Below are 25239 nucleotides of genomic sequence, written 5' to 3'. Positions count from 1 at the left end.
TAATTCTCTTATTTACAATTCAGGAAATCTTAACCAGAAGTACAAAGGACTTATCTAAAATTAGTCAGTTAGAAGCAGAAATTGTATTAAAATCCAGACCTTCTTATTCCTTGTCCACTAAACCATATTTTCTATGATTACTGTTGCTAAAAACTCTCTGTCCCAGTTGGCTATTAGCATTATTTTCTTTTTTAAAAAATATTTAATTGATTTTATTTTTTAAATACATGACAGTGGAATGCATTGCAATTCTTATTACACATATAGAGCACAATTTTTCATATCTCTGTTTGTATATAAAGTATATTCACACCAATTCATGTCTTCATACATGTACTTTGGATAATGATGTCTATGTCATCTCACCATCATTGCTAACTCCCTGCCCCCTCCCTTCCCCTCTGCCCTATCTAGAGTTCATCTATTCTTCCCACGCTCCCCCTCCCTATCCCATTATGGGTCAGTCATCTTATATCAGAGAAAACATTTGGCATTTGTTTTTTGGGGATTGGCTAACTTCACTTAGCATTATTTTCTCCAACGCTATCCATTTACCTCCATTTACATCCATTACTTTCTACTATGAGTGGGCGAAGACTTACAAAGCTTTCAAAAGTTATTCATAAACCAGTTTGTAAGAAATTCTAATGGAGCTTTCCAACTCTCTCACCTTTTCCTTTCTCTTTCCCACTCCATTTGAGGAAATTAGTTGTGCTTTAGCAAAGATAGCTTGATTTATATTATGTTACAGTTCAACAACAGTTTCTGCTAATAATTGCTTTATAATGGTAATTACGATTAGCTGTGTACAAGATATTTTCTTTTCTAATTGGCTATTACTGGTGAATAGCAGGTTGTTACACAACTGAAGGCTATGTTAAATAACCACAATTACAATTCTGAGGTCTGTAATGGTAAACGAGCAAATATAAGTATTTGGATAAAAACACTATTATTATTTTTTTCTTTTTTTAAGGGCAGGTTCTCTGTCATTAATTGCAGGGAGGGGAAGGTTCATGTTTCAGTTAAGAAAAAACAGGAAATAAGAGCAGTGTTAGAGAAACCAGGAGATAGAATGTGAATTTCATTTTTTAAAAAATAAGCACATTTAAAATCCTTGGTATGCTAAGGTCCTCAGATAATACATGCATATGGAAGATTCTAATGGATCTACTTCTTTCAAGTATGATAAGGAAACATGACTCTCTCCAATTAACTCTGGTAAGACAGGAATACCGAGCCTTGTCAACTACATTGAAATGTCCCCGTTGATAAAGCCAGGATTATTTTTCATTTGTGTCCCTTAGAGCACCTCACACAGAGTTGGTCCGTAGGTACCAATCAATACTAAATGCCATCACAATATGACACTGTCCCTGAGGATGAAGTGAAAATGTATATGATAGTCCTTGGCTTTAAGGGGTTTGCATATATAACCAGGGACTTGTCTTGAATCTAGCTCTAATGTATTTTTTTTCTGTCTTTTGAGATGGAGTCTCGGAGTCTCAAAAGTCTCACTATGTTACTCATTAACTCTCAATTCTTCTGCCTCGGTCTCCCAAATACTTTTTATGTTCTTTGATTAGTCTATATCATTTTAAAATTATAGCCAGACTTTGGTAGTAGTAGCAACAGGAGCAGCTATGATAATAGTCAGATCATATGATTTGCTCAAGGTAACAGAGCTTTTAATTGATAGTCCCTTTTGATTCCAGTTTGTCTCATTTCAAAGCCTGTGCTTCTACCCACTATTGCCTCTTGTAATAGATCTTCATCAGCAGCATTATTCATCCCTATTTTTCATCACATCAAGAATGCTGTCACTTACACCATCTGTTATGGTTTGGATCTGAAATAATCCCCAAAGGATCATATGTTGAAGGCTTGGTCCCCACTTCAGCAATGTTCAGAGGTTAGACTCTTAGGAAATGATAAGAATAGAGCTTTCAAAGCCTATCAGTGGATTTCCACTGATGAATTCATAATCTGAATGTGCTATCGGGAGATGGACTATTGGAAGATGGTGGAAACTGTAAAAGTTGAACCTAATTGAAGGGAAAGTTCTTTGGGGGCATGGCCCTGGGGATTGTATCTTGTTTCTGGCTTCTCTCTCTCTCTCTCTCTCTCTCTCTCTCTCTCTCCCCCTCTCCCTCTCACCCTCCCCCTCTCCCTCTCCCTCTCTCTCTCCCTTTTTTTCCTGGCTGCTATGGATGTCAGCACCTTTCTTTCCTCTTCCACCATGTTTCCACCTCACCATAGGTCTGAAAGCAATGAAGTCAGCTGACTATGGACTGAAACCTCTGAAACCATGAGCCAAAATAAACTTGTGTCCTTTAAGTTGATTTTTATCAGATACTTTGTCATATCAACAAAAAGCTGACTAACACATCACCTTACTCAACTGTCTAATGATACCAGTACTATTTTCCTGATGATATTAAGGCTCAGAGAGGTTACATAATTTTTCTCAAGTTTACACTAATACAAATAGAAAATCAGGGTTTGGGATTCAAGTCTTCTGACTCCTATTCCAGTTTTTCTTTCCATATGTTTTATTTAGTTAATATATTTATTATTTAAAATACACTACATGCAGAGAAAGCCTCACAGAATCCTACTTGGTATTACTTAAAATATTCTATCACTTTTCAATTGTTGATTCCCCCTTCTCCCATTAAATCCTACTTAGCTTTAGAAAACTTTTCTTGGTTTCTAGGGCTAAGAACAACAATACAACCCCAGCTGACTCTCTCACAAATGAATGCTCTTGGTCACAATGAATACTAAGTTGAGATGTAAACAGAAACAGAAGACACATCACTCATATCCATCACAACTTTTGAAAAAAGCTCCCCTGCTCATCTTTGGATCAAGTAGGTCAGTAGAACACACTTGTTTCAGCTAAAGGTGGCAAGTCTTTAAGGTATTGTCAGTGAAATGGCAATTCAATCAGTCCGATATATTAATCAGTAAGTCATAGCAACATGTACCCTAATTCTGTGTCAAAACTTCTAAGAAAAGCTAATAAGAGTACTTAAAGATTCAGCTGTTGGTGATGACAGTTAATGTACATTGCCTGATTCTACATACCATAATTTATGTTTAGAAGAAAGTATTATCTCTATTACATGAACCTGATAAACATCACCAATCCAGTTTTTTTCAAGATGAAAGTATATGCACATGTGTTGTGAAGGGCAATGCTGTTTGATTGTATGAACAATAGGTCTGTATCAACATAATGAGAAGTATATGTAAATTCATTATCTGATAAAAGTACCCACACATGCTTCAAATGAAATCTGATCATGAAGTGCAAAAGGTATATCAAAATCATCATTTATATCACCTCTGACATACATGCCAAAGATGTGCATATACTTATAACTGAAACAATAGTCACAATTTATTGAAGACCAAGCTACTATATCTACTATGTTCCTGAGTCATTTCAGCACACAGATATGATATTACTCTTATTATAGAAGAGAAATTAAGGTTCAGATGTTAGCTGACCTGTGACTGGTAAGTAACTAGGATTTCATCACAGATTGGCCTTTGAATTTTTTCACTGTATCATACTGCCTTGTGATAGTAACATTAGCTTTAAAACACATTTATGTTCAAGAAAGTCTATTTCAGTCTTCATTGAATGGAAGTTAGTTACTATTACAAATCATTATACTAGTTCATAGGATAAAAGTTCTCTCTCAGTATGTGATCTTGTACAAGTCACTCTTTGAATCAGTTTTCTCATTTATAAATAAAAGGGGATAATAATACCTCAGGGGTGGAAGCATTTGAAACAGTACCTGGTAGAGCTTGTACTTAACAGATGTTAGCTATCATCATCAGCATCATTATTATAAGATCCCTTTTTATAATGGCTCCTCGCTTAGTATCCTATACAAGATGGGTCCTGTACATTTATTATAGGAAAGTCAAAGAATGTTTTGTATTAAGTTCCCTTTCAAATTTATACCAAACAAGACTTAGAAGACTAGGTTTCTGCATTTCTCTTTCTTCTGTTACATTCTTTGGTTTATTAATTGCAAGGCCATCCCAGTATACAAGGTTACCCTCCTGAAGACTCAGTGAATGTGTGGGAGTGGGAAGGTGGCAGCACTATGTAGGGGTGACGAATGATAAAGAAGATAATATAAAGGGCTTTCAGAACACATAGTTGGAATACCAGTACACAGCACTAAAAGATCCTCTGACAGCCCCCAAATTCCAAGAGAGCATTGGCAGCATAAGCAGTTATCACCAGCACATTCCTAAGTTTCCCCTGGGTTACACAATTTAGATTGTTCCGTAAGTGAATAGAGCATCAGAGAGCAGGCAGTTTTATAGTTCAATTGGGCATATCTTTATGAAGAAAGCAACAAATGTTTAATGAGGTCCAGCTTTATTATAGCAAATATGCTGGACTTTACTAAATACATAACTCAATAAAATAATCACAGTAATTCTGCAAGGTAGAACATGTAGTACACAATATATACTATATATTTTCATTAATGTGATGGCATATACAATAAGCCTATGTTAAGCAGCTATTAGATATCAGAATTGAAATTTATATGTTTTCCAAAATAGGATCTAGTCTGGTTTCCATTGTCATGCCAAATATATGAGAATGGACAATGATGATAAATGGAAATAGGATGAGAACCTGTAGAAACTGGGTAACAGCTATACAGATGATGGAAGACAGATTTCAAGGTTTCATGTGATGAGTCATTTGTTTATGGGTTTCAGGTTATAAAGTCCAGACCTAAAGCATCCTTTAAAAATGCAATCATTATATAAACAACACTAAAACTTTACTTTTAAAAAACAATGAAGAACTATACGCAAATGCTAACTATGATTAGTTATGACAGAAAATTGTTTTCCTGATATACTTTGTACTTCTAATTGGTATTCATGTTTCACAAGCATAAAATATCTACTAGTTTTTATTTTAATTCCTCTGCTTAAAATAGCTGCCATTCTAAATACTTTAAATAAATTTCAAACAGATTATAAACATTAAGCTGTTATGGAATGTTTATTACATGAACCTATGATAAACACTGGATAAATAAAAGTAGAATAAGACAACTCTTGTCTTCAAGAAGTTCACAGTCCAGTGCAATAGGAAAAAGTTGTCAACAAATAACTATTTTGATATGGTAAATAGATAATAGACATATGGGAAAGGAAGCAGGTGACTGAAGGTGAGGCTAGAAAAGTAGATGAAATGTCACATGGAGAATATGGAGTTAGTTATAAATGTTGCTGAGTTAATGAAGGTTTCAAGACTCATGAATATACTTGTTTTAGAATACAGATTAAGGGAGATAAAATTAAGACTTAGATCAAGGGGAAGGTTTTTCAACTGTCCAGACTAGAATACTGTTCTGATCAAACATTTATTAAACATTGACAATGTGCCAAGAACAGGATTGGGCAAACCAAAACAAGGTTTGGTTCTCAAAAGCATAATCCTAGAGGTGGGGGGACACAGGTTAAGTTAGCTGTGATGGTAAGGGTGAGAAACAAAATAGTGCTTGTAGAAATGAAGCAAAGGGATAGATTCAAAATATAGTTCAAGTACAGAAAAGTAGGACCTGGTAACTAACAGAATTCAGAATCTGAGGGCAAGACAGAAATCAAAGATGTTTTTAGCTCAGATTTGACTCTAAGTGCTACACTCCCCCACTTCTTCCAGAGACATCACAAATGAGATATTAAAGCCTCCAAAAGACAAACACTATAAATCCAAATATTATCATAACCATTATCGGGCATATATTTGGAGAGAGGAAAGATTTTTGTCAGAATATTGCAAATAGAGGTACTAGTTAACAATTTCAGAAGAAATCATCCCAGTCCATAAAATACTCCTAAAACTATTGTCAATATTAAGCCATAGATGTATTCTTATTGACTTCTTACTAGAAACAGCAAAAGAACAAATATCAGCAATGTACACCCAAGTGTGAGAGATGTTTTACCTATTTATTATTATTATTTTTTTGTTTTGTGGTGCTAGGGATTGAACCCAGGGCCTTGTACATGCTAGGCAAGTCCCCAGCTAAGTTCCCAGCATCAATTTATTATCTGAAAATTTGGGGAACAATATGAAATCCGAATTCTGTTCAAATGTATGGAAAGCATTGTTGTAAAAGACTTGGTCTGAGATCCAATCAATTTAGGGCCCTTCCTGGAGACAGACGGAGCTGTAGGAAGCCAGGCAACAAAATGGTCTCAGTGAAGTTACCAGGTGTATCTGTCTACACATCACTCTGCGACTCATTCTAGAAGAATTTTGTAGAACTGCAAGGATTTCTATTAAAAAGTTCTTATGTCCCTCTATCCCAGGATATCAAACATAAAGATTGAGATTTTAATTAGAGCTAGAGGGAAACCTCTTAAAGGTGGCAGTTTTTAAGAAATTAAAAAGATATACGATTTTACAGAGAAAGATATACTTGATAACCTAAGTGGCTGACTAACCAAAATAATAAATATACTTCTAATATAATTACTTCACTTAAAATTTGCATCACACTTTGCTGGCTTTGAAAAGAATTTTGATAAAGTCACAGAATGACACATACATTATTAAGGGGAAAGCTTAATAAAAACTTTACCTTATAAGAATGACATAGAAACCAACCAATAAGCTCTCCTATTGACTGCTACAAGTCAATGAGAAGACTGGGCAGTTCTGAACCAGGGTAAGGAATTCTTTTATGTTACCAACACTGCAAATTCATTGCTATTCAATACTTCCGATGAGAACGAGTTGAAACCTAAAATTAAGCTTTCTATTTAGTTACTTAATTCAATCCAATAATCATTTAAATATCAGCCATAGATTAATGATTTTCTCACAGTGAGGATTTGTATATTACTGGCGAGAATATTATGCTGAATAACTTTTAAGAGGGAAATCTGGCATCTATCAAAATTTTAAAAATTCAAAAGTAACCTTGGATTCAACAATTCCTGACAATATAAATAGCCACTAGACAAGGGTCTATGTATATAAAGATATTCACTGCAACAATATTGAAAAAGTAAAGCCACCTCTATGTTTGTTAATATGGGAATGATTAAAGTATAAAACATCCATATTATGGAATCTGAGTGCAGTTCTTAAAAAAACCAGAAACAACAAATATACTGATATGGAAGAGTTTTATGATAGATAACAAGAGAAAGAAGAAAGTTGCAGATCTTTGAATTTACTAAAATTATTCCTTTCTATTTAAAAAAAACTGAAACCATATAAATGTCATACAAGAAAAATTTTTTAAAAAATCTATACATCAAACTGTTACTGCTAATAACTTTGGTAATGAGACCGTATGGTGGAAGAACTTTTCTTCACACACCTCTGCATGAACTGAAATGTTTAAAATGAAACATATTTTTATAAAAATTCTATACATCTATAAATATATATATATTTCTTTTTTGGTACCAGGGATTGAACCCAGGGGCACTTAACCACTGAGTCATATCTCCAGTCCTTTTCATTTTTTATTTTGAGACAGGGTTTAGCTAAGTTGCTGGTGTTCAACTTGCCATCCTTGTGTCTCAGCCTCTCTAGCTGCTGGGATTACAGACATATACCCTTGGGCCTGGCAACATTCATAATTTTAAGATAATTAATGATTTTTGAGAATTGTATGATTTTGGAAGGCATATCCATGAGCTGAATTCAGAGATTTAATTTGATTAAAGATTCCATCTTTACTTCTTAAACTGGCAGCCTTCTGGAACTTTGAAGAATATGGAAATCCTAATAGTCTGTTAGTATTAGATAAGAGCTGAACATATGGTCAACCAATGAAAAAGGAGTGGGGTAACTTTATATTTAACTCACAAGCCTATCAATTGATAGAGTACTGAAATTAGAATTCCACCGATGGGAGATGGGAAGAATCTGCACTTAAATCTCTGTGCTGTTGAGATAAAAACTTTATACTAAATGTTAATTTTGCTGTGAAGGTAAAAAACAAAGAAGGCAGAAAACCTCAACAAAGACTGAGAACCAAATTTAAGTCCCAAATCATATCCATTAGAGAAAGACAATCTGTTACATTAAATTATACTCCAAGGCAAAAAGAGGGGTGGGACAGGGAAAGACTTAAAAGGAGTCCCATACATCATCCACCTGCAGCTTTCAGAGTTTGATTTATGGTCACTACCAGTAGGTCAGAGGTCAACATAGCAGTGGGGTAGAGACCAAGTAGCTGTGATGGTTTTCATAACCCTCTTTAAGTGTTCTCTGAAGTCACAGGTGCAAATCTTCCACGTCCCAAGAAGATTTCCTAGGCTCCACATTCAATACGGGAGAATGCACAAAGCAGTCAACAGACTACTAATATGGTCCAGTTGGCATCCAGTTGGCAACTAATATGTAGTGGAGAGCAGTGAACAGTCAGCAACTGGAAACCCTTCCCAAACCAAATAAAACACAACTCCAAGGAGGCCAAATCCAACAGTACTCGCGAAGAAAAGGTGCTGCTAATCCCAGAATTATAATCACACACGCGCGAATCGGAGCTGGTCCACACCCACCCACTGGCAAGTGCAAAGCTGGGAGCTCCAAACCGGAAGACAAATGCCCACAGCGCTTCCCAAATTGCAAGGAATGTCATTTCTTTGCCCTCCCGAGATCGATCTGCCAAGTACCTGTTTTCAACCCCGCCCCTCATCCCAATAGGTTTTGCCGGGTGGTCTCCTCGCGCCCAGGTGATCTCAGAGCTGAAGGGCTCCCAGGGTCCTATTGGCAGTAAGCTGCAGTCGGGGGATGAACAGAGGAAAACAAATCGCCTGCACCTGAGGGCACCATACTCACCTTCACAGTCTACACCTTCGACTCCACTGCAGCTCTCACGATCTTGTTTCTTCAGTCCGGCAACAGCCCCCTGGGTCTTGGGGGCAGCCATTTCTCAGCTTAGCAAAAAAGGGAGGGCCACCGGGCGGAGCCGGACAGGGGCGGGCCGGTACCAATAGAAATGTGACTTGAGGTGAACGCCTCCTCCACGCGCCGTTTCCTCCACGCCTACGCCGCGCTGTCACGGCCTGGGCCAATAGAATGTGGCGAACGGACTCTAATCCCCTCCCCTTACCGCTTCTACCACGCCCCCATCCGTGATGGAGAGACAGAGAACTACAATTCCCGGCGTGCTGTGGGGGCCCTGGGAAGAGAGGGCTGGTAGAGGCACTGACGGGCGGGGGTGCGCCCGAGAGTGCCCCGGCGTGTTCGCTTAGTTCAGTGAATCAGAACAATGACTGCGCCGCCGGGTCCCCGGGAGCGCGTCGGAAGACCGTGAGCAGCTGCTGCCGGGAGAGCGGCGGGCGGCGCAGCCTCGGTGGCGCGGTGTCAACGCCAGGCTTGAGAGCTGCTAGCACAGACCCTGCCCAGCGCCCGCAGCCCGCGCGGGGCTGCCGGGCTCCAGCGCTGCAGCCGCTACTCGCGAGCTGTGCATTGTTGTGAGCTGGTTGAGGGGCGCGGGGATTACAAAGCCTGGAAACCCCGGAGCCCCCTTTAGCCATGTGGATACCTACGGAGCACGAGAAATACGGCGTGGGTGAGTCTCCGCCGGGCGAACTTTTATTTGGCTTTGGCCGGAGCTGGTGCGCATTTCTCGTCCTTGCCCTCGCGCCCCTCCAGCTCCGCCGGGCTGGAAATGCCTAATCCTGGCATCGCGCAGTGGGTTTGGGGCTTTGCGGAGGGAGCTCCGGACGGCGTGGGTACGCGCCGGGGTTTCTCTTCCCACCGCTTGCTTGGCGTGCCCTGAACCGGACCCGGAGCGCCGGGACGGCTGGGGAAGCGCGCTGCCCGCCCGCCCGCTCGGGGCTCTGCCTGCAGAGTTTGGAGTGGCGACCGGGCGCGTTGTGTGTCAAGTTGGAAGAGGAGGCCAACAGGGTTCTTCTCCTTCCATACCCTTCTTGCCCAAAGCGGCAGAGCGACGGCGATGGGCCGCAACGATTTCCCAGGCGGTGAGGGAGACTACAATCCCGTGGCGAGAACGTCCCTAAACAGTAGGGAAGCGCAGAAATCCCTCAGGATGGGGTTAGCATTCCCGAAGTGCGGAATGTGGCATAGTTCTCTAAAGACCTGCTCTGACAGACCGAGCCCGGTCCCAGCCTCCTTCGTTCCCCCCGATGTTTGGGGTGTGTGTTTGGGGTCGGGGATTGGCAAATTTCAACATCTGTGCCTCTCGGCTGTTTGGTTTTTGGAGGGGAACCGATATTTCGGCAGTGTTTTCACTTCTGACCACCTTCTCCACTCAGGGCAAGCGCAACGGGGGTGGCCGTGGAGGATGGCTGTAGAGTGATAATGGGGAGGAGGGTCAGAACGCCTGGATCTTCGAGGCAGGGAGACAGGTTTTAGGAAAGGACTATGCTGACACTGGTGTTCAGAGAAAAAGGAACAGGGTAGTGCTCGCTTTTCTGTGCAAAGGTGAACAACAAAGGACATTAATGTTGACTGATGAATACAGGAGTCTCCCTTCCTTTCCCTCCTCCCTTTTCAGGCGGATTACAGTTCCCGTTTTTGTTGTTTGATATCAGCTGGGTCGCCCCTTGACAGTTACTCCTTTTAGGGTTGAGACTATTAAGCCAGACTCCCTGGCAAGCCTGAAGCAGCCAAATGCAATTATAATCTCCCAGAAGATCTAACACACAGAGAGAACATTATGGATTTTACTAACAATCTTTTATTTCCTATAATACCCCGTCCTGCCCACTGGCGTACTTATTTTTATTTGGGACAGTGATTTAGATATGTGTGATATCTGATTATGTTTGAAATCCATTTTCCTGCAATTAAAAAAAAAAATCTAGAAAGCCTTTGCAGGAAGTCATAGTTACCGGGGATTCCTGCATCACCCCTCCCCCGCCCAGCTTCACCTGGGGATAGGTCTTTGGAGTTCACGGAAAGGACTGTTTAAGCATCCCCATATTTTACATTGGGTTTCTTTCTGGACTGTGACCAGTTAGCAAGACAATAGTTTGTCCTGGACCCACCTTTGAGAAAGGCTTCCAGCTTTCCCTCTCTTCAAAGTGTAAAGGGAGCCTTTGCCAAGCTCTCTACTGGGGAGAAGTAGATGTTGACGGTTGTTTTCCTTCTCCTTACTCTCCTCTTTGGGGTGGGGGGGCGTGCGGCGGGGCGGTGTTAACCCTTGCTAGGGAGAAAACATTGCCTTGGGTGAACTGGTGATGAACGAGAGGATATCACCTCATCATGGACCTTAACACAGTGCAGGAAGCACAGACCCATCCAGGCAATACTATCCTGCTTGGAGCTGATCCCAGATGTTGCTTTCTTCCAAGTGTTAAATTATACAGATTATGAGCAGGATTTATTTTCTTGATTTCTTTATGTGCCAGGTCACAGCTGGGCTGCTGGTATCGATTAGTTCATCTCTTGCCTTTCTTTACATGCTGTGGGCAGAGGCTTGAAAACCACTCTGGGATTTCTTGGAATTGCATACCGGATATTATCAGTCAACTGTTTTGGGCTGCGACAGACTACTCGGTTTTGGTTGTGATTTGGTTGCAGAGTAGGGGAGGTAGAAGGGCGTGAGCATACACATTTAGGAAAAGAAGGTTGAGTGAGGATTGAGTGAGATAAGGGGCAAGAGCAAAGAGGGTTCTTCTACCCAAAATTATTGTTGTCATTCTCCTTTATGCAGTATCACATGTACAGGAATGTTAATCATCTTTTAATATTACATTTTGAGCATTTGGCTTGTGGAATGCTGAGCTGTTTTTTAGAATCCATCTGTTAGGTGTGTGTGTGTGTGTGTGTGTGTGTGTGTGGAGAAAATTTTGCTAGGATACTTATGATGTGTGGACTTTATTTCTCACCATGGAGAGCACTATTTGTAGCTGCTTATACTGCAAGTTATTTTTTTTTTAAACCTTGGTTGGTGTGTGCATTTCTCTTATTTAGTTCTTATAAATAGTAAAGATATTTTATGGGCTCAGATGTTTGGCTGATACCAGGTATAGTAGTAATTCAGTTTCTTCATTCTTTGAAATAAGTCAATCTTAGTAACTTAGAATAGCTGAAATAAATCTATGCAACTGTTTTTGCAGTGATACTTATGTATAGTCTTCTATGTATGGGATACTTATGTCTATAATTTTTGATTAAATTTCAAGTAATATACTAAAAATATAAATAAAATTAATTTTATAATCATAGTAAGATTTATCAGAAATTCTTTTTCAAATTTGATACATGGCTACTATTGCCTCCACGTAAATGATGAGTGATCTTCAAATAGTGTATGGTCAGTCATATTCCTGAGTGTTATGATTCTAGGGCAAGGCATAGTGATAAAACTATAGTCCTGAAATACAGGGAATGTTCTCTTTTTAAAAACTTATTAGCAAGGGTTGGAGAGGTAGCTTACTGGTAGAGTACTTTCCCTAGTATTTGTGAGGTCTTATGTTCGTCTCCAGCTCTGGGGGGGAAAAAAAGCAAATTAGTAAGCATGTTTTATTGGGTAACTCTAATTAATTTCTGTTCCTGTCTAGATTCTGTTGTCAGCTATGTGACCTTAGATAAGTTGCTTAATCTTTCTGAGTCCTAGCCCTTAGGTCAGTTCTACCTAAGGTCCTTCCCAGTTCTAATTCTGTAGATTACTTCCAACCAAATGTTTCCTTTGGTTAGAAAAACATGTCCATTGTGTAGAGATTGTTATGAGTGAGAAACTTTTGTTGTGACATGTGCCACATGGTTTTAAACTAAGATCAGAGGTTAGTTTAAGGTTTTAAACTAAGATCAGTCTTTTGAATGCTACCTGGCAAGCTACCAGAACCAAGGTGATTGTTGTTCACTTTCTCAATCTGTTCAATTCTCTCTCTCCAGTAGGAGTTCCATGGGCAGTGACTAAAGCATTTTTGATCTCCCACTCAGAAATTTGCTCACGATCACTTGCATGTCCTCATCTGTCAAGCTCCTACCTCCCTTAATGTGGTGAGGATTCTTCACAGAGAAGGTTAAAACCATTGCAGATATGTTTGTCCTCATTTGTCCAATAGGCATTTTTTTTGCACAGTGTTTGCACGTGAGCCAGTGAGTCTTCCTGAGCTGCAGCCCACACCTTCTCACACCTAGCCAGATGTTTTACATATGTGAGCCTGGTTAAGCTTGGCAAGAGAATGTAGGTTGGAAAACAAAATCAGCAATAAATCCATGAGCCTTACGGGAAACAAAATTAAGAGCAAGCCAACCTGACAGTCATGAGAGTCTTTTTAAAAATAAAGTATTAGAGTCCTAATGTCATTGAGTCCTTACAAATATTCTTGTCCTGTATTTCTCTGGAAGCGTGTGTGTGTGTGTGTGTGTGTGTGTGTGTGTGTGTGTTTAAACTTATCTGAGTAGGAATCACATTCCTTTTTAAAATCCCTTCTGTTTTAGGAAAAGGAGGTAGGTACCTCCTCTTTTCTATTCAGGATCTTCAGAATCTTCCTTCAGAAGGTAGCTCCTGTAGGGAGAGTCGGACGGGCTTACACCTTCAGTCTTACCTAGACTTTTCAGTTTTTCAGCTAAGGATTCCTGTTTGTGGTACCATGTTGTAGTTAGATTATACAGGAACTAAATAGTGGTGTGCTGCTTGGGATTGTTTGTGACATTTAGAACCTGACACAGGATTCTGAACTTCCAGTGGAAAGAGAAGAGGAATGATTTATACCTCCAAGTAAAGTACAACTGAAGGGCTGTGCAGATCAGGTGGCAGCTGATGTTCTTGGTCCACCCTCCTGTGGGAATAGCCTATAAAAATATTTCCCTCTTTTGGTCATTCTCCTAAGTGATGATTCTTTCACAAGGTCACCATGGTAACATAAAGTTGATGCCCTTCCTCTCTGGTCTTTTTTTTTTTCCTTCAGAATCTGTTATGGTAGGTGCCACAAAAGAGATTATAAAATTTCAACAAGTTTAGGTTTTTCTGTCTTTAGCTGTTCTCATTACTAAGAGGATATAACACTTTTAGAATTATTTTTGATATAAGTTTCTAGCATAGTGACCTTTATGCTATGAATACATGTGTCAGAGAAACATTAACACAAAGGAAATTCAACCAAAATGCTGATAAATATAATATTAATGTGTTTCATGGTTGAAAAAGTGTGAAAAAATTTTTTTCGAGTCTACCCTCTGAAACAGAAGGACAACTTCCTTGTATGAGATGAGGAAATAATTTCAGAGAGTTCATTCTAGATCAGCAGTTTTTAATCTTGTTTGACTATCATCTCTAAAAGGAATACATTTAATTTCCTGGCCCAGCTTATACATAAACACCATCTAATACCACCCCACACATACAACCAAAACCATATTTGTTCATACCCTGTGTGATATATTATTTTTCATTCAAAAAAGATGTTGATCATTAACTGACTCAGTGACATTAATGGGTCCTGACCTGTTGTTTGAAAACTCTGCTCTAAATTCTACATGTGTGAAACCTGAGGGTTTGAAGTCAGACTCCTTAGATTTTTGTTAAGTTCCTTTCATGTTGTTGGCACAGTGTTGATGGGTAGTTTTTTTTTCCTCCTTCTGTTTTTAACAGTCACTTATTTGTATTTATTTTGACTTAGAATTTACTTATACTTTTTTCTTCAATGAAGGTCTTATATAATATTTCTCATTAAAGGTGGAATGAATATTCAAAGCCATTACATATATTGTATAAGTTGTCTCTCTTGTGTTTTGCTACTAAGTTCTTTTTGCCCACCATTGGAATCAACTGCATAGTGACCATTTTGGTCTGTTCTTTACTATTGCATTTGACAATTCTCTTGGATCACTGTAACAGAAGAATTCATGTAAAGTATCTTTGGAGTCCTATAGCCAATTATAGGACACTACCCATCATTCTTTGTGCCTTTTTTATGTTGCTGATCATTTTTAGACCAACAAAGTGGCTAGTACAACTTTTTTTTTTTTTTAAACTGAACTGGTAAGTATATTTGGCCAGAGGATGGTAGGACAAAAGAATAATGCAGTACAGTTCTCCAAGCCTATTTCCATTTAAGCAATTTAAACTTAAGAAACAACTGTTGTCCTCTCTGGCATTAAAAAAAAATGTGTGCTAATATATCACTGGATATACTAATTAAATAAAAATCTCACAAAAAAGTTTCAATACCTTTTGGTGTCTTGGTTGCAATAAAACTGATATGCAGTACACTGCTGATTGTATTGGAAACAAATATGATCCTTTTTGCAAACTGTAATTTTTATATTATAAATAACAAAAATATATAAAATATGTTTATATATAATATACAAAATAGCCAGGCACAGTTCTAAGAGCTTGTCTTATGCTGTCATTTAGTCATCATGACACACTATGAGGTAGATTAAATTACCACTCACGTTTCACAGGAAACTGAATCATGGAAGGGTTAAGCAACCTATCTAAGGTCTCATAGAAAATAATTGGAATCCATCAAGTCTTTGCAGACCCTACTCTCTTAGCTACTATGTTGCATTGTCTGATACAATAGCCATTATAGAAGTTTTGAACTGGTAATCCCCCTCCTCAGTGTTTACATGGAAAAAAAAAAATAGGAGCAAAACACTACACACAGAGTTGTCCCTTACCATGTTTTCTGTAAAACAACATAATTTAATGGATTTAGGTTATGACCAGGTTGTCAGAGTATTATACAATAGGATATTTTATAAATAAAACTATTTCTGTAATATATTCCAGGTTCCTAGTGTTAAATGACAAAAGAAATCAAAATACAGACTAGGATTGAAACCATAGAAAATACGTATTGTATAGATAGCATTTGGTCAATGAACAAATGAGAATAATTCTTTTATTATAACATTATCAGTTCTCATTTAAAATATTAGGAAATACTGGAAATCTGAGTAGTATTAAACTTTAAACATATATATTATTGCTTATGAAGAAGAGGGATGGCATAAAAATGAGTAACGAGTTATTACAATAAGAGGTAAGAGATGTTAAATTCTTGAACCAGGTTAGCAGTCCTTGATATGTTGAAATATGGTTGGATTTGAGAGAGGGATTTAAGAAATGAAAACAATAGGGCTTGGTTCTTGGTTATGAGGAATTGGAGAAAAGTTCTCATTGGCTCAGGAGACTATCACAAAAAATATCATAGATTGCGTAATTTACAGTCATATTTTTTTCTTTTTCTTTTCAGTACTGGGTATTGAACCCAGGGCCTTACACATGGTAGGCAAGTGCTCTACTGCTGAAAAACATCCCCAGCCCTTAGACTGGGTAATTTAAACAACAGAAATTTATTTTTTCACAGTGTCAGAAGCCCAGAAAGTCCAAGATCAAGATGCAGGCAGGGGGCTGGGGATGTGGCTCAAGCAGTAGCGCGCTCGCCTGGCATGTGTGCGGCCCAGGTTCGATCCTCAGCACCACATACAAACAAAGATGTTGTGTCTGCTGAAAAACTAAAAAATAAATATTAAAAATTAAAAAAAAAAAAGATGCAGGCTGACTTACTTCCTGATTTGGGGATGGACACCTTCTTGTATTCCTATGTGGAGGGAAAGGGTTAGGCAAGAGGGGAAGCGAACTCTCTCCTGTCTCTTTTTTTGGCGGGGGGCAGTACCAGGGATTGAACTCAGGGCCACTTGACCACTGAGCCACATTTTATATTTTATTTAAAGACAAGATCTCACTGAGTTGCTTAGCATCTGGCTTTTGCTGAGGCTGGCTTTGAACTCTTGATCCTCCTGCCTCAGCCTCCTGAGCTGCTGGGATTACAGGCATGTGCCACTGTGCCTGGCCATTCTCCTGTTTCTTTTTATAACTGCACAAATCTCATCAGGAAGGCTCCCTGCTCATGACACCAAAGGCACCGTCATCAATTACCATCATTAGGGTTTCACTATGTGAATTTTGGGGTTCACAAACATGTAGTTCTCTGCTTTGGCACCTAGGTGAATGCATGTGCTATTCATTCAATAAATGAGGTGTTCTGTCTAGGCAGGACAGGTAATAGGGTAAGATTAAGAGTTTTGTTTGGCCCCATTGAATTTGAGACACCTGAAAACTTAGAGGAGGCAACATCTGATAGGAAGTGGATCTGGATCTGGAGCAAAGAAGAAAAGCTCTAGGCTGAAGACCATGATTAATCATTTGGTTTGTGTGTGATGACTAAAACAACGGGCCTACTTGAGACCTAGTGAATTGTTTTGACTTTTTGATTATGTAGTCTGTCTGTCCATTCCAACATTTAAAGTAACAGACTACAAATTTTCAAACAGCAGTCATCTCCAAGCCTTGGATTAATAAGGATACAGAGAACTCTACAAAACTGAGAAATATTAGCTGTCTGTGTAGTGTTGGTATTAAACTAAATTTTATGCTGTTTTCTTGTGTTCCACTAGTGCATTGCCTGGCTGAGGCAGCATTAGTTATTTCTATTTCTGTGACAGTTTTCTCCCAAACAAATATTTCATGCCAGATCATGCGCATTTGTGAGATTTCCCCAAAAGGATGTTGAAAAACAGAATGCACAATAATAATTTAATACACAAGATTTATGCATCCCCCAAATAATATGTAAGTACCTACACAAATCCACAGATGGAAAAAATGCTTAAATATCTAAAGCAGTAGATGTGTTTGTATGTGTGAGATATATGTGTGTGTGTATATATATATATTTTTTTGGGGGGGGGTGGGTAACCACAGGGTTCCACAGGGTTAAATTTAGAATTCTTAAAAATTATACTTTTCCAACCATGAAAAACATGTGATTTGAAGTAAGGGATTCCAGCTTGAAGTGACTTTAAACTTCCATTCCAACTTTTCATAACTACACACTGAAACAACCAATAAATGCACAGAAAGAGGTAAACATTAATACTATTAAAAATTAAATCTGGGACTGGCGATGTAGCCCTGTGATTGAGTGCTTGCTTAGCATGCATACCACCCTGGGTTCAATCCCCAGCATCATACAGGAAATAATATAAAATAATAAATAAGTAAATAAAAATTAAGTTTGGTCCAAAGCCTATTGCCAAAATTTGGGAGGTATTTCCCCATGGTATGTAGAACTGTATTAAGAAAATCAATTGGTGGTCTACTGTAGTAACTGTATTTAATAATAGCATATTATACATTTGGATTTGCTAAGAGTAAATCAAAGTGTTCTGATAGCAGGGTTTGAGAAGTAACTGTGAGGTGTTAGATGTGTTAATTAGTTTGCTTGTAATCATTTAAAATATATATATATATCAAAACATCATGTTGTACACCTTAAATATATACAACTTTTATTTGTTAAATATACCTCAATAAAGTTGTGAGAAAAAGGAAGGAAAACCAATTGGTGGGTTTTCTCTGCTTTCCCTTATTAAGCAGAATGGCCTTGATGACTGGAAACACTGCAGGAAGACCCATCACCCTCATCCATAGTTCAGAGGTTGGATCAATACATTCAATTTGTATTGCCAGAGTGTCCTTTACTGTCGGAGGCATCTTTGATCCTTCTATTTGCATCCCATCTTTTTACTTTTATTGAGATGACCATTTCCAGAAACAACTGGGACAGGAAGGTAGGTGGCTAAGTGGATAAAAAGGAGACTGCAGAGGATGCCATTTCATCTTTGATAAGTATACTGTGGTCTTCCTAAGAAAAATGAGTCTATGAGTGCCCTTGAGTGCTGCAGTAACAAAACTTACTGGATTTTTTTTTCCCTCGCTATCTGTTGTTGGCAGAGAAAAAAGTATAGGATAAGAGATGAATTTATCAAAAGTGTCCCCACACTGTGGTACATGGTATATGTTAACTAGGAATTTTGACTTGGTGCTGTGTGCATCTGCCAATCTTTGAATGAAGACCTGAAAGTGGGATCAAACCCACACCTTTATTTTTGGCCCAATCCTTTGCACTGCAGAGAGACTCCAGCCCCAGATTGCATTACATTTACATCCCTAAGGAGGAAAGAAACTAAACCTGGAAAGAGGTATCTGTCATGTAGTAATGAACTAAAACATGGGCTTAGCTTTTTATTAGTTGGTGAGGCAGAGAAAGCAAACATGACATTTCTATAGGAGGCTTTTGGAAACTACTAAGAGATGAGTTTGATCTCTGCCTGGACTTAGATCTCCTGTGAGCATGCCACAGAGAGAAGGTGGTTGGCGAGAATCCTCTGGATAAGAAGTTTGAAAGTCTTCCTAGGTGAATTTGCTAAATATTTCTACCGAGAAATGAAACACTTTTGTTTAACTAAGCAATTTATTGTTCAGTTTTATTGAATTCTTAATTGGACATTAACCTAAAAATATCTCCTTGAAATGTTTAAGCAGAAATGTAGAGATTTGGTTCTATATCCTTTTTTTCCTCCAAAATGGATTAGCAACCAGAGGTAGACAGGTTTGTGCACAAGGGGGTGCGTATATGTGAAGCAACTAAAGATAGCCTCACCTGAGGTCCTGGATACAACATTATTCTCTGTCCTGGGGAGAGCAGAGGGCCTACTCTCTGTTTTCCTGAGACAGCTAACATTGGTTAGGAAATTTGTGAAGCTTGGGTAATAATAGGCTCCAGGTTTAGCTTGGCTTTTGAAGAAAGAGGAAAACCCCTCAAACCTGAAGAAGCAGTTCTATAAAGAATGAAGATAGGAGAAATCTCTGAAGTTTTCTCTATAAATCTGCATGAAAAATACTAAGAATAAGATGAGGAATTCTACAACATTGCACATACAGTAAATGTTTTCCCTTTCTCCCATTTTTTTTAAAGAGAACTGTGTATTAACTGTATTCAGAATTTCCTTTAATACTCCTATCAGTAGTTTGTCAAAATTAAAAACACTAAATATTTATGGTTTTGGTCACCAATTAGAAGAGGAAATATATATATATATATATATATATATATATATATATATATTATATTATATTATATTAAAATTTAAAAAATGGGAAAATACTTATGAGAAGTGAAGAATTGGGCACAAATTACAACATATTGCCATGTTGTTACAACCAATGATTATAATTGAAGAGTTGATTTTTTTCCTCTTTCTACTTTTTTAATAATTTCCAAAATTAACATGAATTTCTTTTATAATGGGAAAAATATATAAACTCTTTTATAAGTCAAGCACTATTTCTTGTATAGGGTTTTCTCTCAGGATTCAAGGTTAGACTGTTGTTAAAAGTTGAGTCTGGACAGCCTGAATTTAACTTGTCTTATATATCCAGAAAGAACTCTATTCCAGAGTTTTTAAGTGGCTTTTCTTGCTATGCCAGTTTGCTTACTTGTAATGTCGCTGCCCTGTTCATTCCCCAGTAGCCACTGTGAAGCTGTGCTTTCAGACGGCCTTGGGGCATAAGTCTTTGAAAAAGAGCCCTAATCCGTCTTTGAAAAATAGCTTCAAATGAATTTACCTAAGATAAAAATGCTGTTCTCTCCATGAAGTATTTGCTTAGAAGACTGATGTTAGTGTCCCTGCTCATTTTGCATGTTTCTGTAAACTAGATCCTGAGGGACAGTGGGACCTGGGATAATTTATTCAAGAGAAACCTTTCAACATAGAGATTCAATAACTTGAAGAGTTTTTATTTGGCATTTATGAGGAATGATTTCTTACTATGCATATTATAGACTAAGCATATTCCCCACAAATTTACATATGCCCAAGTGTGGCTATATTTGGAGAAAGAATGTAATTGAGGTTATAATGGTGGGGCCCCAATCAGATAGGATTAGTGTCCTTATAAGAAGAGACACTAGAGAACTCGATTGCTCTTCTTGTGCAGCACCCAGGAAAGATCATTTGAGCACACAGCAAGAAGGCTATGGTATGCTAGTCAGAGAGAGAGCCCTCACCAGCAACCACCCTTGCTAGACCTTGACTGGGCCTTCCATCCTCCAGAATTGTGAGGGAATAAATTTCTGTTGCTGAAGCCACCTAGCCTGTGGTGTTTTGTTATGACATTCCATGATGACTAATAATCTAGGTTAGCACAATTTTAGACACTGTAGTAAGAAGAACAAAGAAAACAGAAGCAGAAACCTTTTTATCTCAGTACAATCCGTGTAATTAATATAGTCCCTTCCCATGGTCTAAGATTTAATTTCTCTGGCCTGTCCCAAGAAGCATAAATTTAACTGAGACACTTTTTGAAGATGGTCATCTCCTAGTAATTCTAGGCTTATGCTTACTTGAATAATAGCTTTTTTTTTTTTTTTGCAAAGTTTCCCACATTGTCTTTGAGTTATCAGGTCACTTTGGGTGCCTTTAAAGCAAGCAACAGAAGTTGGGTCTTCAAACGCTTCTTTTTTCCCTGCTGCAATTATTTATAAAAACCTGGGATGATAGGTTTAACCACCTAGGTTGCATTTAAATCGTGTAGATGAGGTTTTATTGTATGGAACTTTAGTTGGGGGCATCACTTTAGGTGTACTTTCCATGAACGACCTGACTGTTGAATGCCAACTTCTTGAGGAGAATAAAGAAAATTTAAGGGAAATTTTCTTTTCCATTTTCTATTATCCTTAAGTGTGTATTCCCTGAGAGTAGTTAGTATATCCTTCTAAGTGGTAACTTATTGCATTTGTTTTTCTCTTAGTGACAAACATGCAGTCAACTTTTATGACACTTTAGAGGGAAAACTCTTTTTGAATGTTTTTTTATGGGACATACCTACTGTGTATAAGGCATTGTCCTAGTATGATGGGCATCCAAAGAAGTATAGGACTGGATCCCTGGGCAAGCAGAGGAGCTCTAGAATGTTTCATAGTTTTAATCTCATTTCGTTTGTACAACATTTTTTCAAGGTAGGTGTTATGTTCATTAATTGTTTAGTATTCACTTATTAAAGTAGTGCATACATGCATCACAGGGAAATCAGTGTGAAGATTAAGACAGATATTTTCCTCTCTAGCTTTAAAACGAAGATAAGGACTTGGGATGGTGATATTATTCACATGTATGCCGGAGGAAACAGCTCTGAGAAGGGAGTGTCTCATATCCTGGAGAACTCAGAATATACACAAAAGAATGGAAGTTGCATTTTAAGATACTCCCCAAAGGCCTGAGTCATCAGCTGCTGTGATTGTCCAGTATCCCCACCTGAGTGGAACTGGCAGTGAATAATTGGAAAGTCATTTTCCTCTTCCTTCTGGGTAATTTCTGCCCCTCCCCCCACCTCATTCCTGTCACCTGACCCATGCTAAGTATCTTAGAGAATTGTCATATTTTTGTGATTTCCTTCTAAGACTGGGAAGTGGAAGAAAGAGGGATTCAATATTGATGATTCTTCTTTAAGATTTTTTTTTTAGCTATAAATAAAACCTATAGTATATTTTTTAAGTGACAGAAAGCTTTTTAAGTGGGCAGTAGAGGAAAAACTAACTTAATAAGAATACTTGCCAGGAGCTAGGCCTGTTGCTTGGTGCCATACATATACTCTCAAGCCCTCCTGCAGATCATTTTTTTTGTTCAAGGGGAACCTGCCGGGAAAGGCTGACAGTTAGATACACATAGGAGGCAGAAACTGGGGGCCTACTCGTGGCACCACACTCCTTCATATTATACCCAAGACCTAGCAACAGAATCTGGAGAAATAGTCTTAGACTCTGGGGCTCTGTGGACAATGGTAAGGAAATTGCCAACCATATTTTACATTTTGTATAACATGCTGGTATTAATACCACTATTCTGTGAAATAAGTCCCTCCTGTGTCTTTTTGTTCTAGCTTTGGTCTTTTAGTCATGGTCAGATTCACTGTACTCTGTAGCAGTATGGAGCAGGCTGGAGGGGCCACTTGGAGGATGGGAGATGGAAATGATGCAGCCAGTGAGGTGCATAGGGAAATGAGACAGCCAAGAAGCAGATACTGCTGAGTGACTAGAAGGGAATAAAAATGTGGATCCATAAATGAGGATGAGCCTAGCTAAACCTGAACAGGAGCAGGGAGGAACCCTAAAGCGTAAACCAAGTCTGCAGTGACATAGCTGAGTGGCACAAGGAGAGCTAGATGGGGGGAGGGCCAGCATTGACTGGAAGAACTGGAAACCCTAACCTCTGAGCTTGTATTCTGATGTTGTAAGTTCTTGCTCCACATGGACCTGGGATTCTCACTGTGCCCCATGGCAACTCAAGGGAAGCCTTGTCCTGCATGGCCAAGGAGCTTGTGTGTTCCTTGGTGTGCTGGAGAAATATCTCTTTTGTTTCAATTACAGCTGAAATTTGTCGTCCTTCTCCAGTCTCCTCTACTATGTGCTTTTGCATGTAAACCACAAATGAGTTTTTAAAAAGCAAATTGTTAAAGTGGTTCTCCTGGAGAAGAAAGCAAGCCAGCCAGCCAGCCAGCCAGCCAGCCTTTAGTGTTTCCTTTGCAGTCAGGATCCGGAGTCCAGAGGCATTTCATGGCACACAGGGCCCTTCCTAAACTAGCATCTGCCTGCAATCCTATCCTGTGTTGACCAGTTCTTCCTCTTCAATCCCTGTCCTCCATCCTAGGGGCCTGCTGACCTCTCCTCAGAGGTGCTAGACTGCTTCAGGACCATAGACCTACCTTTGCATTTGCTGGAATTCTGCTTGGGATGACCGTTCCCTTTTGCCCTTCTTTACCTGGTAAACCTAGCTGCAATGTCTCTTCAAGATTTTCTGTTTCTGGCCCCTTGGTATAAATAAAAACTGTTCTCCTTAGCTTCACATCTGTGCCCTGCAGCTGTCTGTCTCAGGGCACAAGAGAGTTTCACTGTTTGGAAACTACCTTTACTATAGACTAGTGAAGTGCTTGAGGCCAAAGGTGCTGTGGTATTCAGCTTTGATCTCCCTAGAGAGAAACACAGGCTCAGTAAGTGTTGAATCAATGAATGAAGGGTTTCTTAGAGGAGGGAGAAAATTCTTCACTCAGTGTATCATACTTACTTGTTAAGATTATATACCAGCTTGTCCAGAATATAAGAACCAAGGTTTGTTGAAATAGATGAGGATTGGCTCAGCAGGGCAGGGCATGTCCCCACATTCCAAAATGTTAACCAGAGGAAGACATATTTGTTAAGAGAAGTGATAAAATTTGTTAAAAGTGCATCAGAGTATCTATATAAAATCTGAAACATGTATCATAGTTTTATTCATTCTATGACCCTACAAAATTGTCATAAAAAAATCCAGATAGAGAACAAAAACAAAAAGGCTACCCAGTGCCGTTTCATTCAGTAATTTACTGGTAACCACTGAGATTAATGAAGACAGGACTTCAATTTCTTATTTTTTTTAACTTCTCTATCTTCTTCTGCTTCTTGCATAATATTTGCTATAGATGTTGTAGTTTATAATGCTTTTATAATAAAGGAATAATTTTTTTGAGTCAGTGTATACAGGTCTAAAATTTTAGTAGAATATTTATAAGTGAAGTCTCTACAACAGCATATGACTGTTGGACTTCACTTGAATGCTAGGAGATGCTGAGGCACATCTGCTATTGTCCTATGCTCTGGTTACCATCTAATCACTTGCAGACAGTCCCTGGGTAATACTAAATCTTAGGCACTTTTAGTGCTTCCTGCAAATTTGGGGTGCTTTTCCAGCCTCTTCAAGTGATTCAATTTTGCAACAAAAACTTCCTACCATTTTTTCTTTTTTTCAGGACAAAGATTATCCTGAGGTTGCAAGGCAAATTGTTATCAAAAGACGGAAACAATACTCCTACCAACTATGTAGTTAGCCATTGGTGACAAACAGCATTTTCATTTGACTGTGTAACCAAAACAAAACACAGAAATATATAGCATGCTGAAGAAATGGGCTCCAGTTGTTATTTATAGCTTCCCATTTTTCATTTCTGTGTTCATTAAAACAGCCTTATGCATTAAAGTATTTTATTAGAAATGATCTCTCATGGGGCTGGGGTTGTGGCTCAGCAGTAGAGCGCTTGCCTAGCATGTGTGAGGCCCTGGGTTCCATCCTCAGCACCACATAGTAAATAAATAAATAAAAATATTGTGTCCAACTACAACTAAAAAATAAATATATAAAAAAAGAAATGATCTGTTATGCCATGTGTATGGTATTGGAGGTTATACTCAGCACATGATGGCTAGATTTGGGGATGTCTTAGCTGTGAAAAGGGCTACCTTCTTTCTGATTTACATAACAGTGTGACATGGATTTACTGGAACCCTCATCATTGTTCTCAGTGACTCATTGCTGAGCATATATAAAATTGAAAGTACAAAATACATTTA

At 38.6% G+C, this 25239-nt stretch overlaps 2 protein-coding genes across 6 annotated transcripts in view; one reads left to right on the top strand and one right to left on the bottom strand.

The window, feature by feature from the left end:
- The window catches only part of Znf277 (zinc finger protein 277), a 139442-nt gene extending 130431 nt beyond the window's left edge, over positions 1-9011 (bottom strand). For both annotated transcript variants that reach the window (XM_048799624.1, XM_015498106.2), the window contains exon 1: positions 8861-9011. In XM_048799624.1, the coding sequence (XP_048655581.1) occupies positions 8861-8951 (91 nt within the window). In that variant the 5' untranslated portion in view covers positions 8952-9011. The remainder of the gene's footprint in view (positions 1-8860) is intronic.
- Positions 9012-9185: 174 nt separating this feature from the next.
- Positions 9186-25239, top strand: part of Dock4 (dedicator of cytokinesis 4) — a 443711-nt gene continuing 427657 nt past the window's right edge. For 3 of the 4 annotated variants that reach the window (XM_015498141.2, XM_048799623.1, XM_048799620.1), the window contains exon 1: positions 9187-9596. In XM_015498141.2, the coding sequence (XP_015353627.2) occupies positions 9560-9596 (37 nt within the window). In that variant the 5' untranslated portion in view covers positions 9187-9559. Of the gene's footprint in view, positions 9597-25239 lie in introns of all 4 variants that reach the window. The other variant, XM_048799621.1, reaches the window with a different exon arrangement.

Source organism: Marmota marmota, unplaced genomic scaffold (genome assembly GCF_001458135.2).
Source record: "Marmota marmota marmota unplaced genomic scaffold, marMar, whole genome shotgun sequence".
In the NCBI taxonomy this organism is placed as follows: Eukaryota; Metazoa; Chordata; class Mammalia; order Rodentia; family Sciuridae; genus Marmota; species Marmota marmota.
The sequence above is the reverse complement of the archived record's forward strand: the minus strand, read 5'-3'. Positions and strand labels throughout refer to the sequence as shown.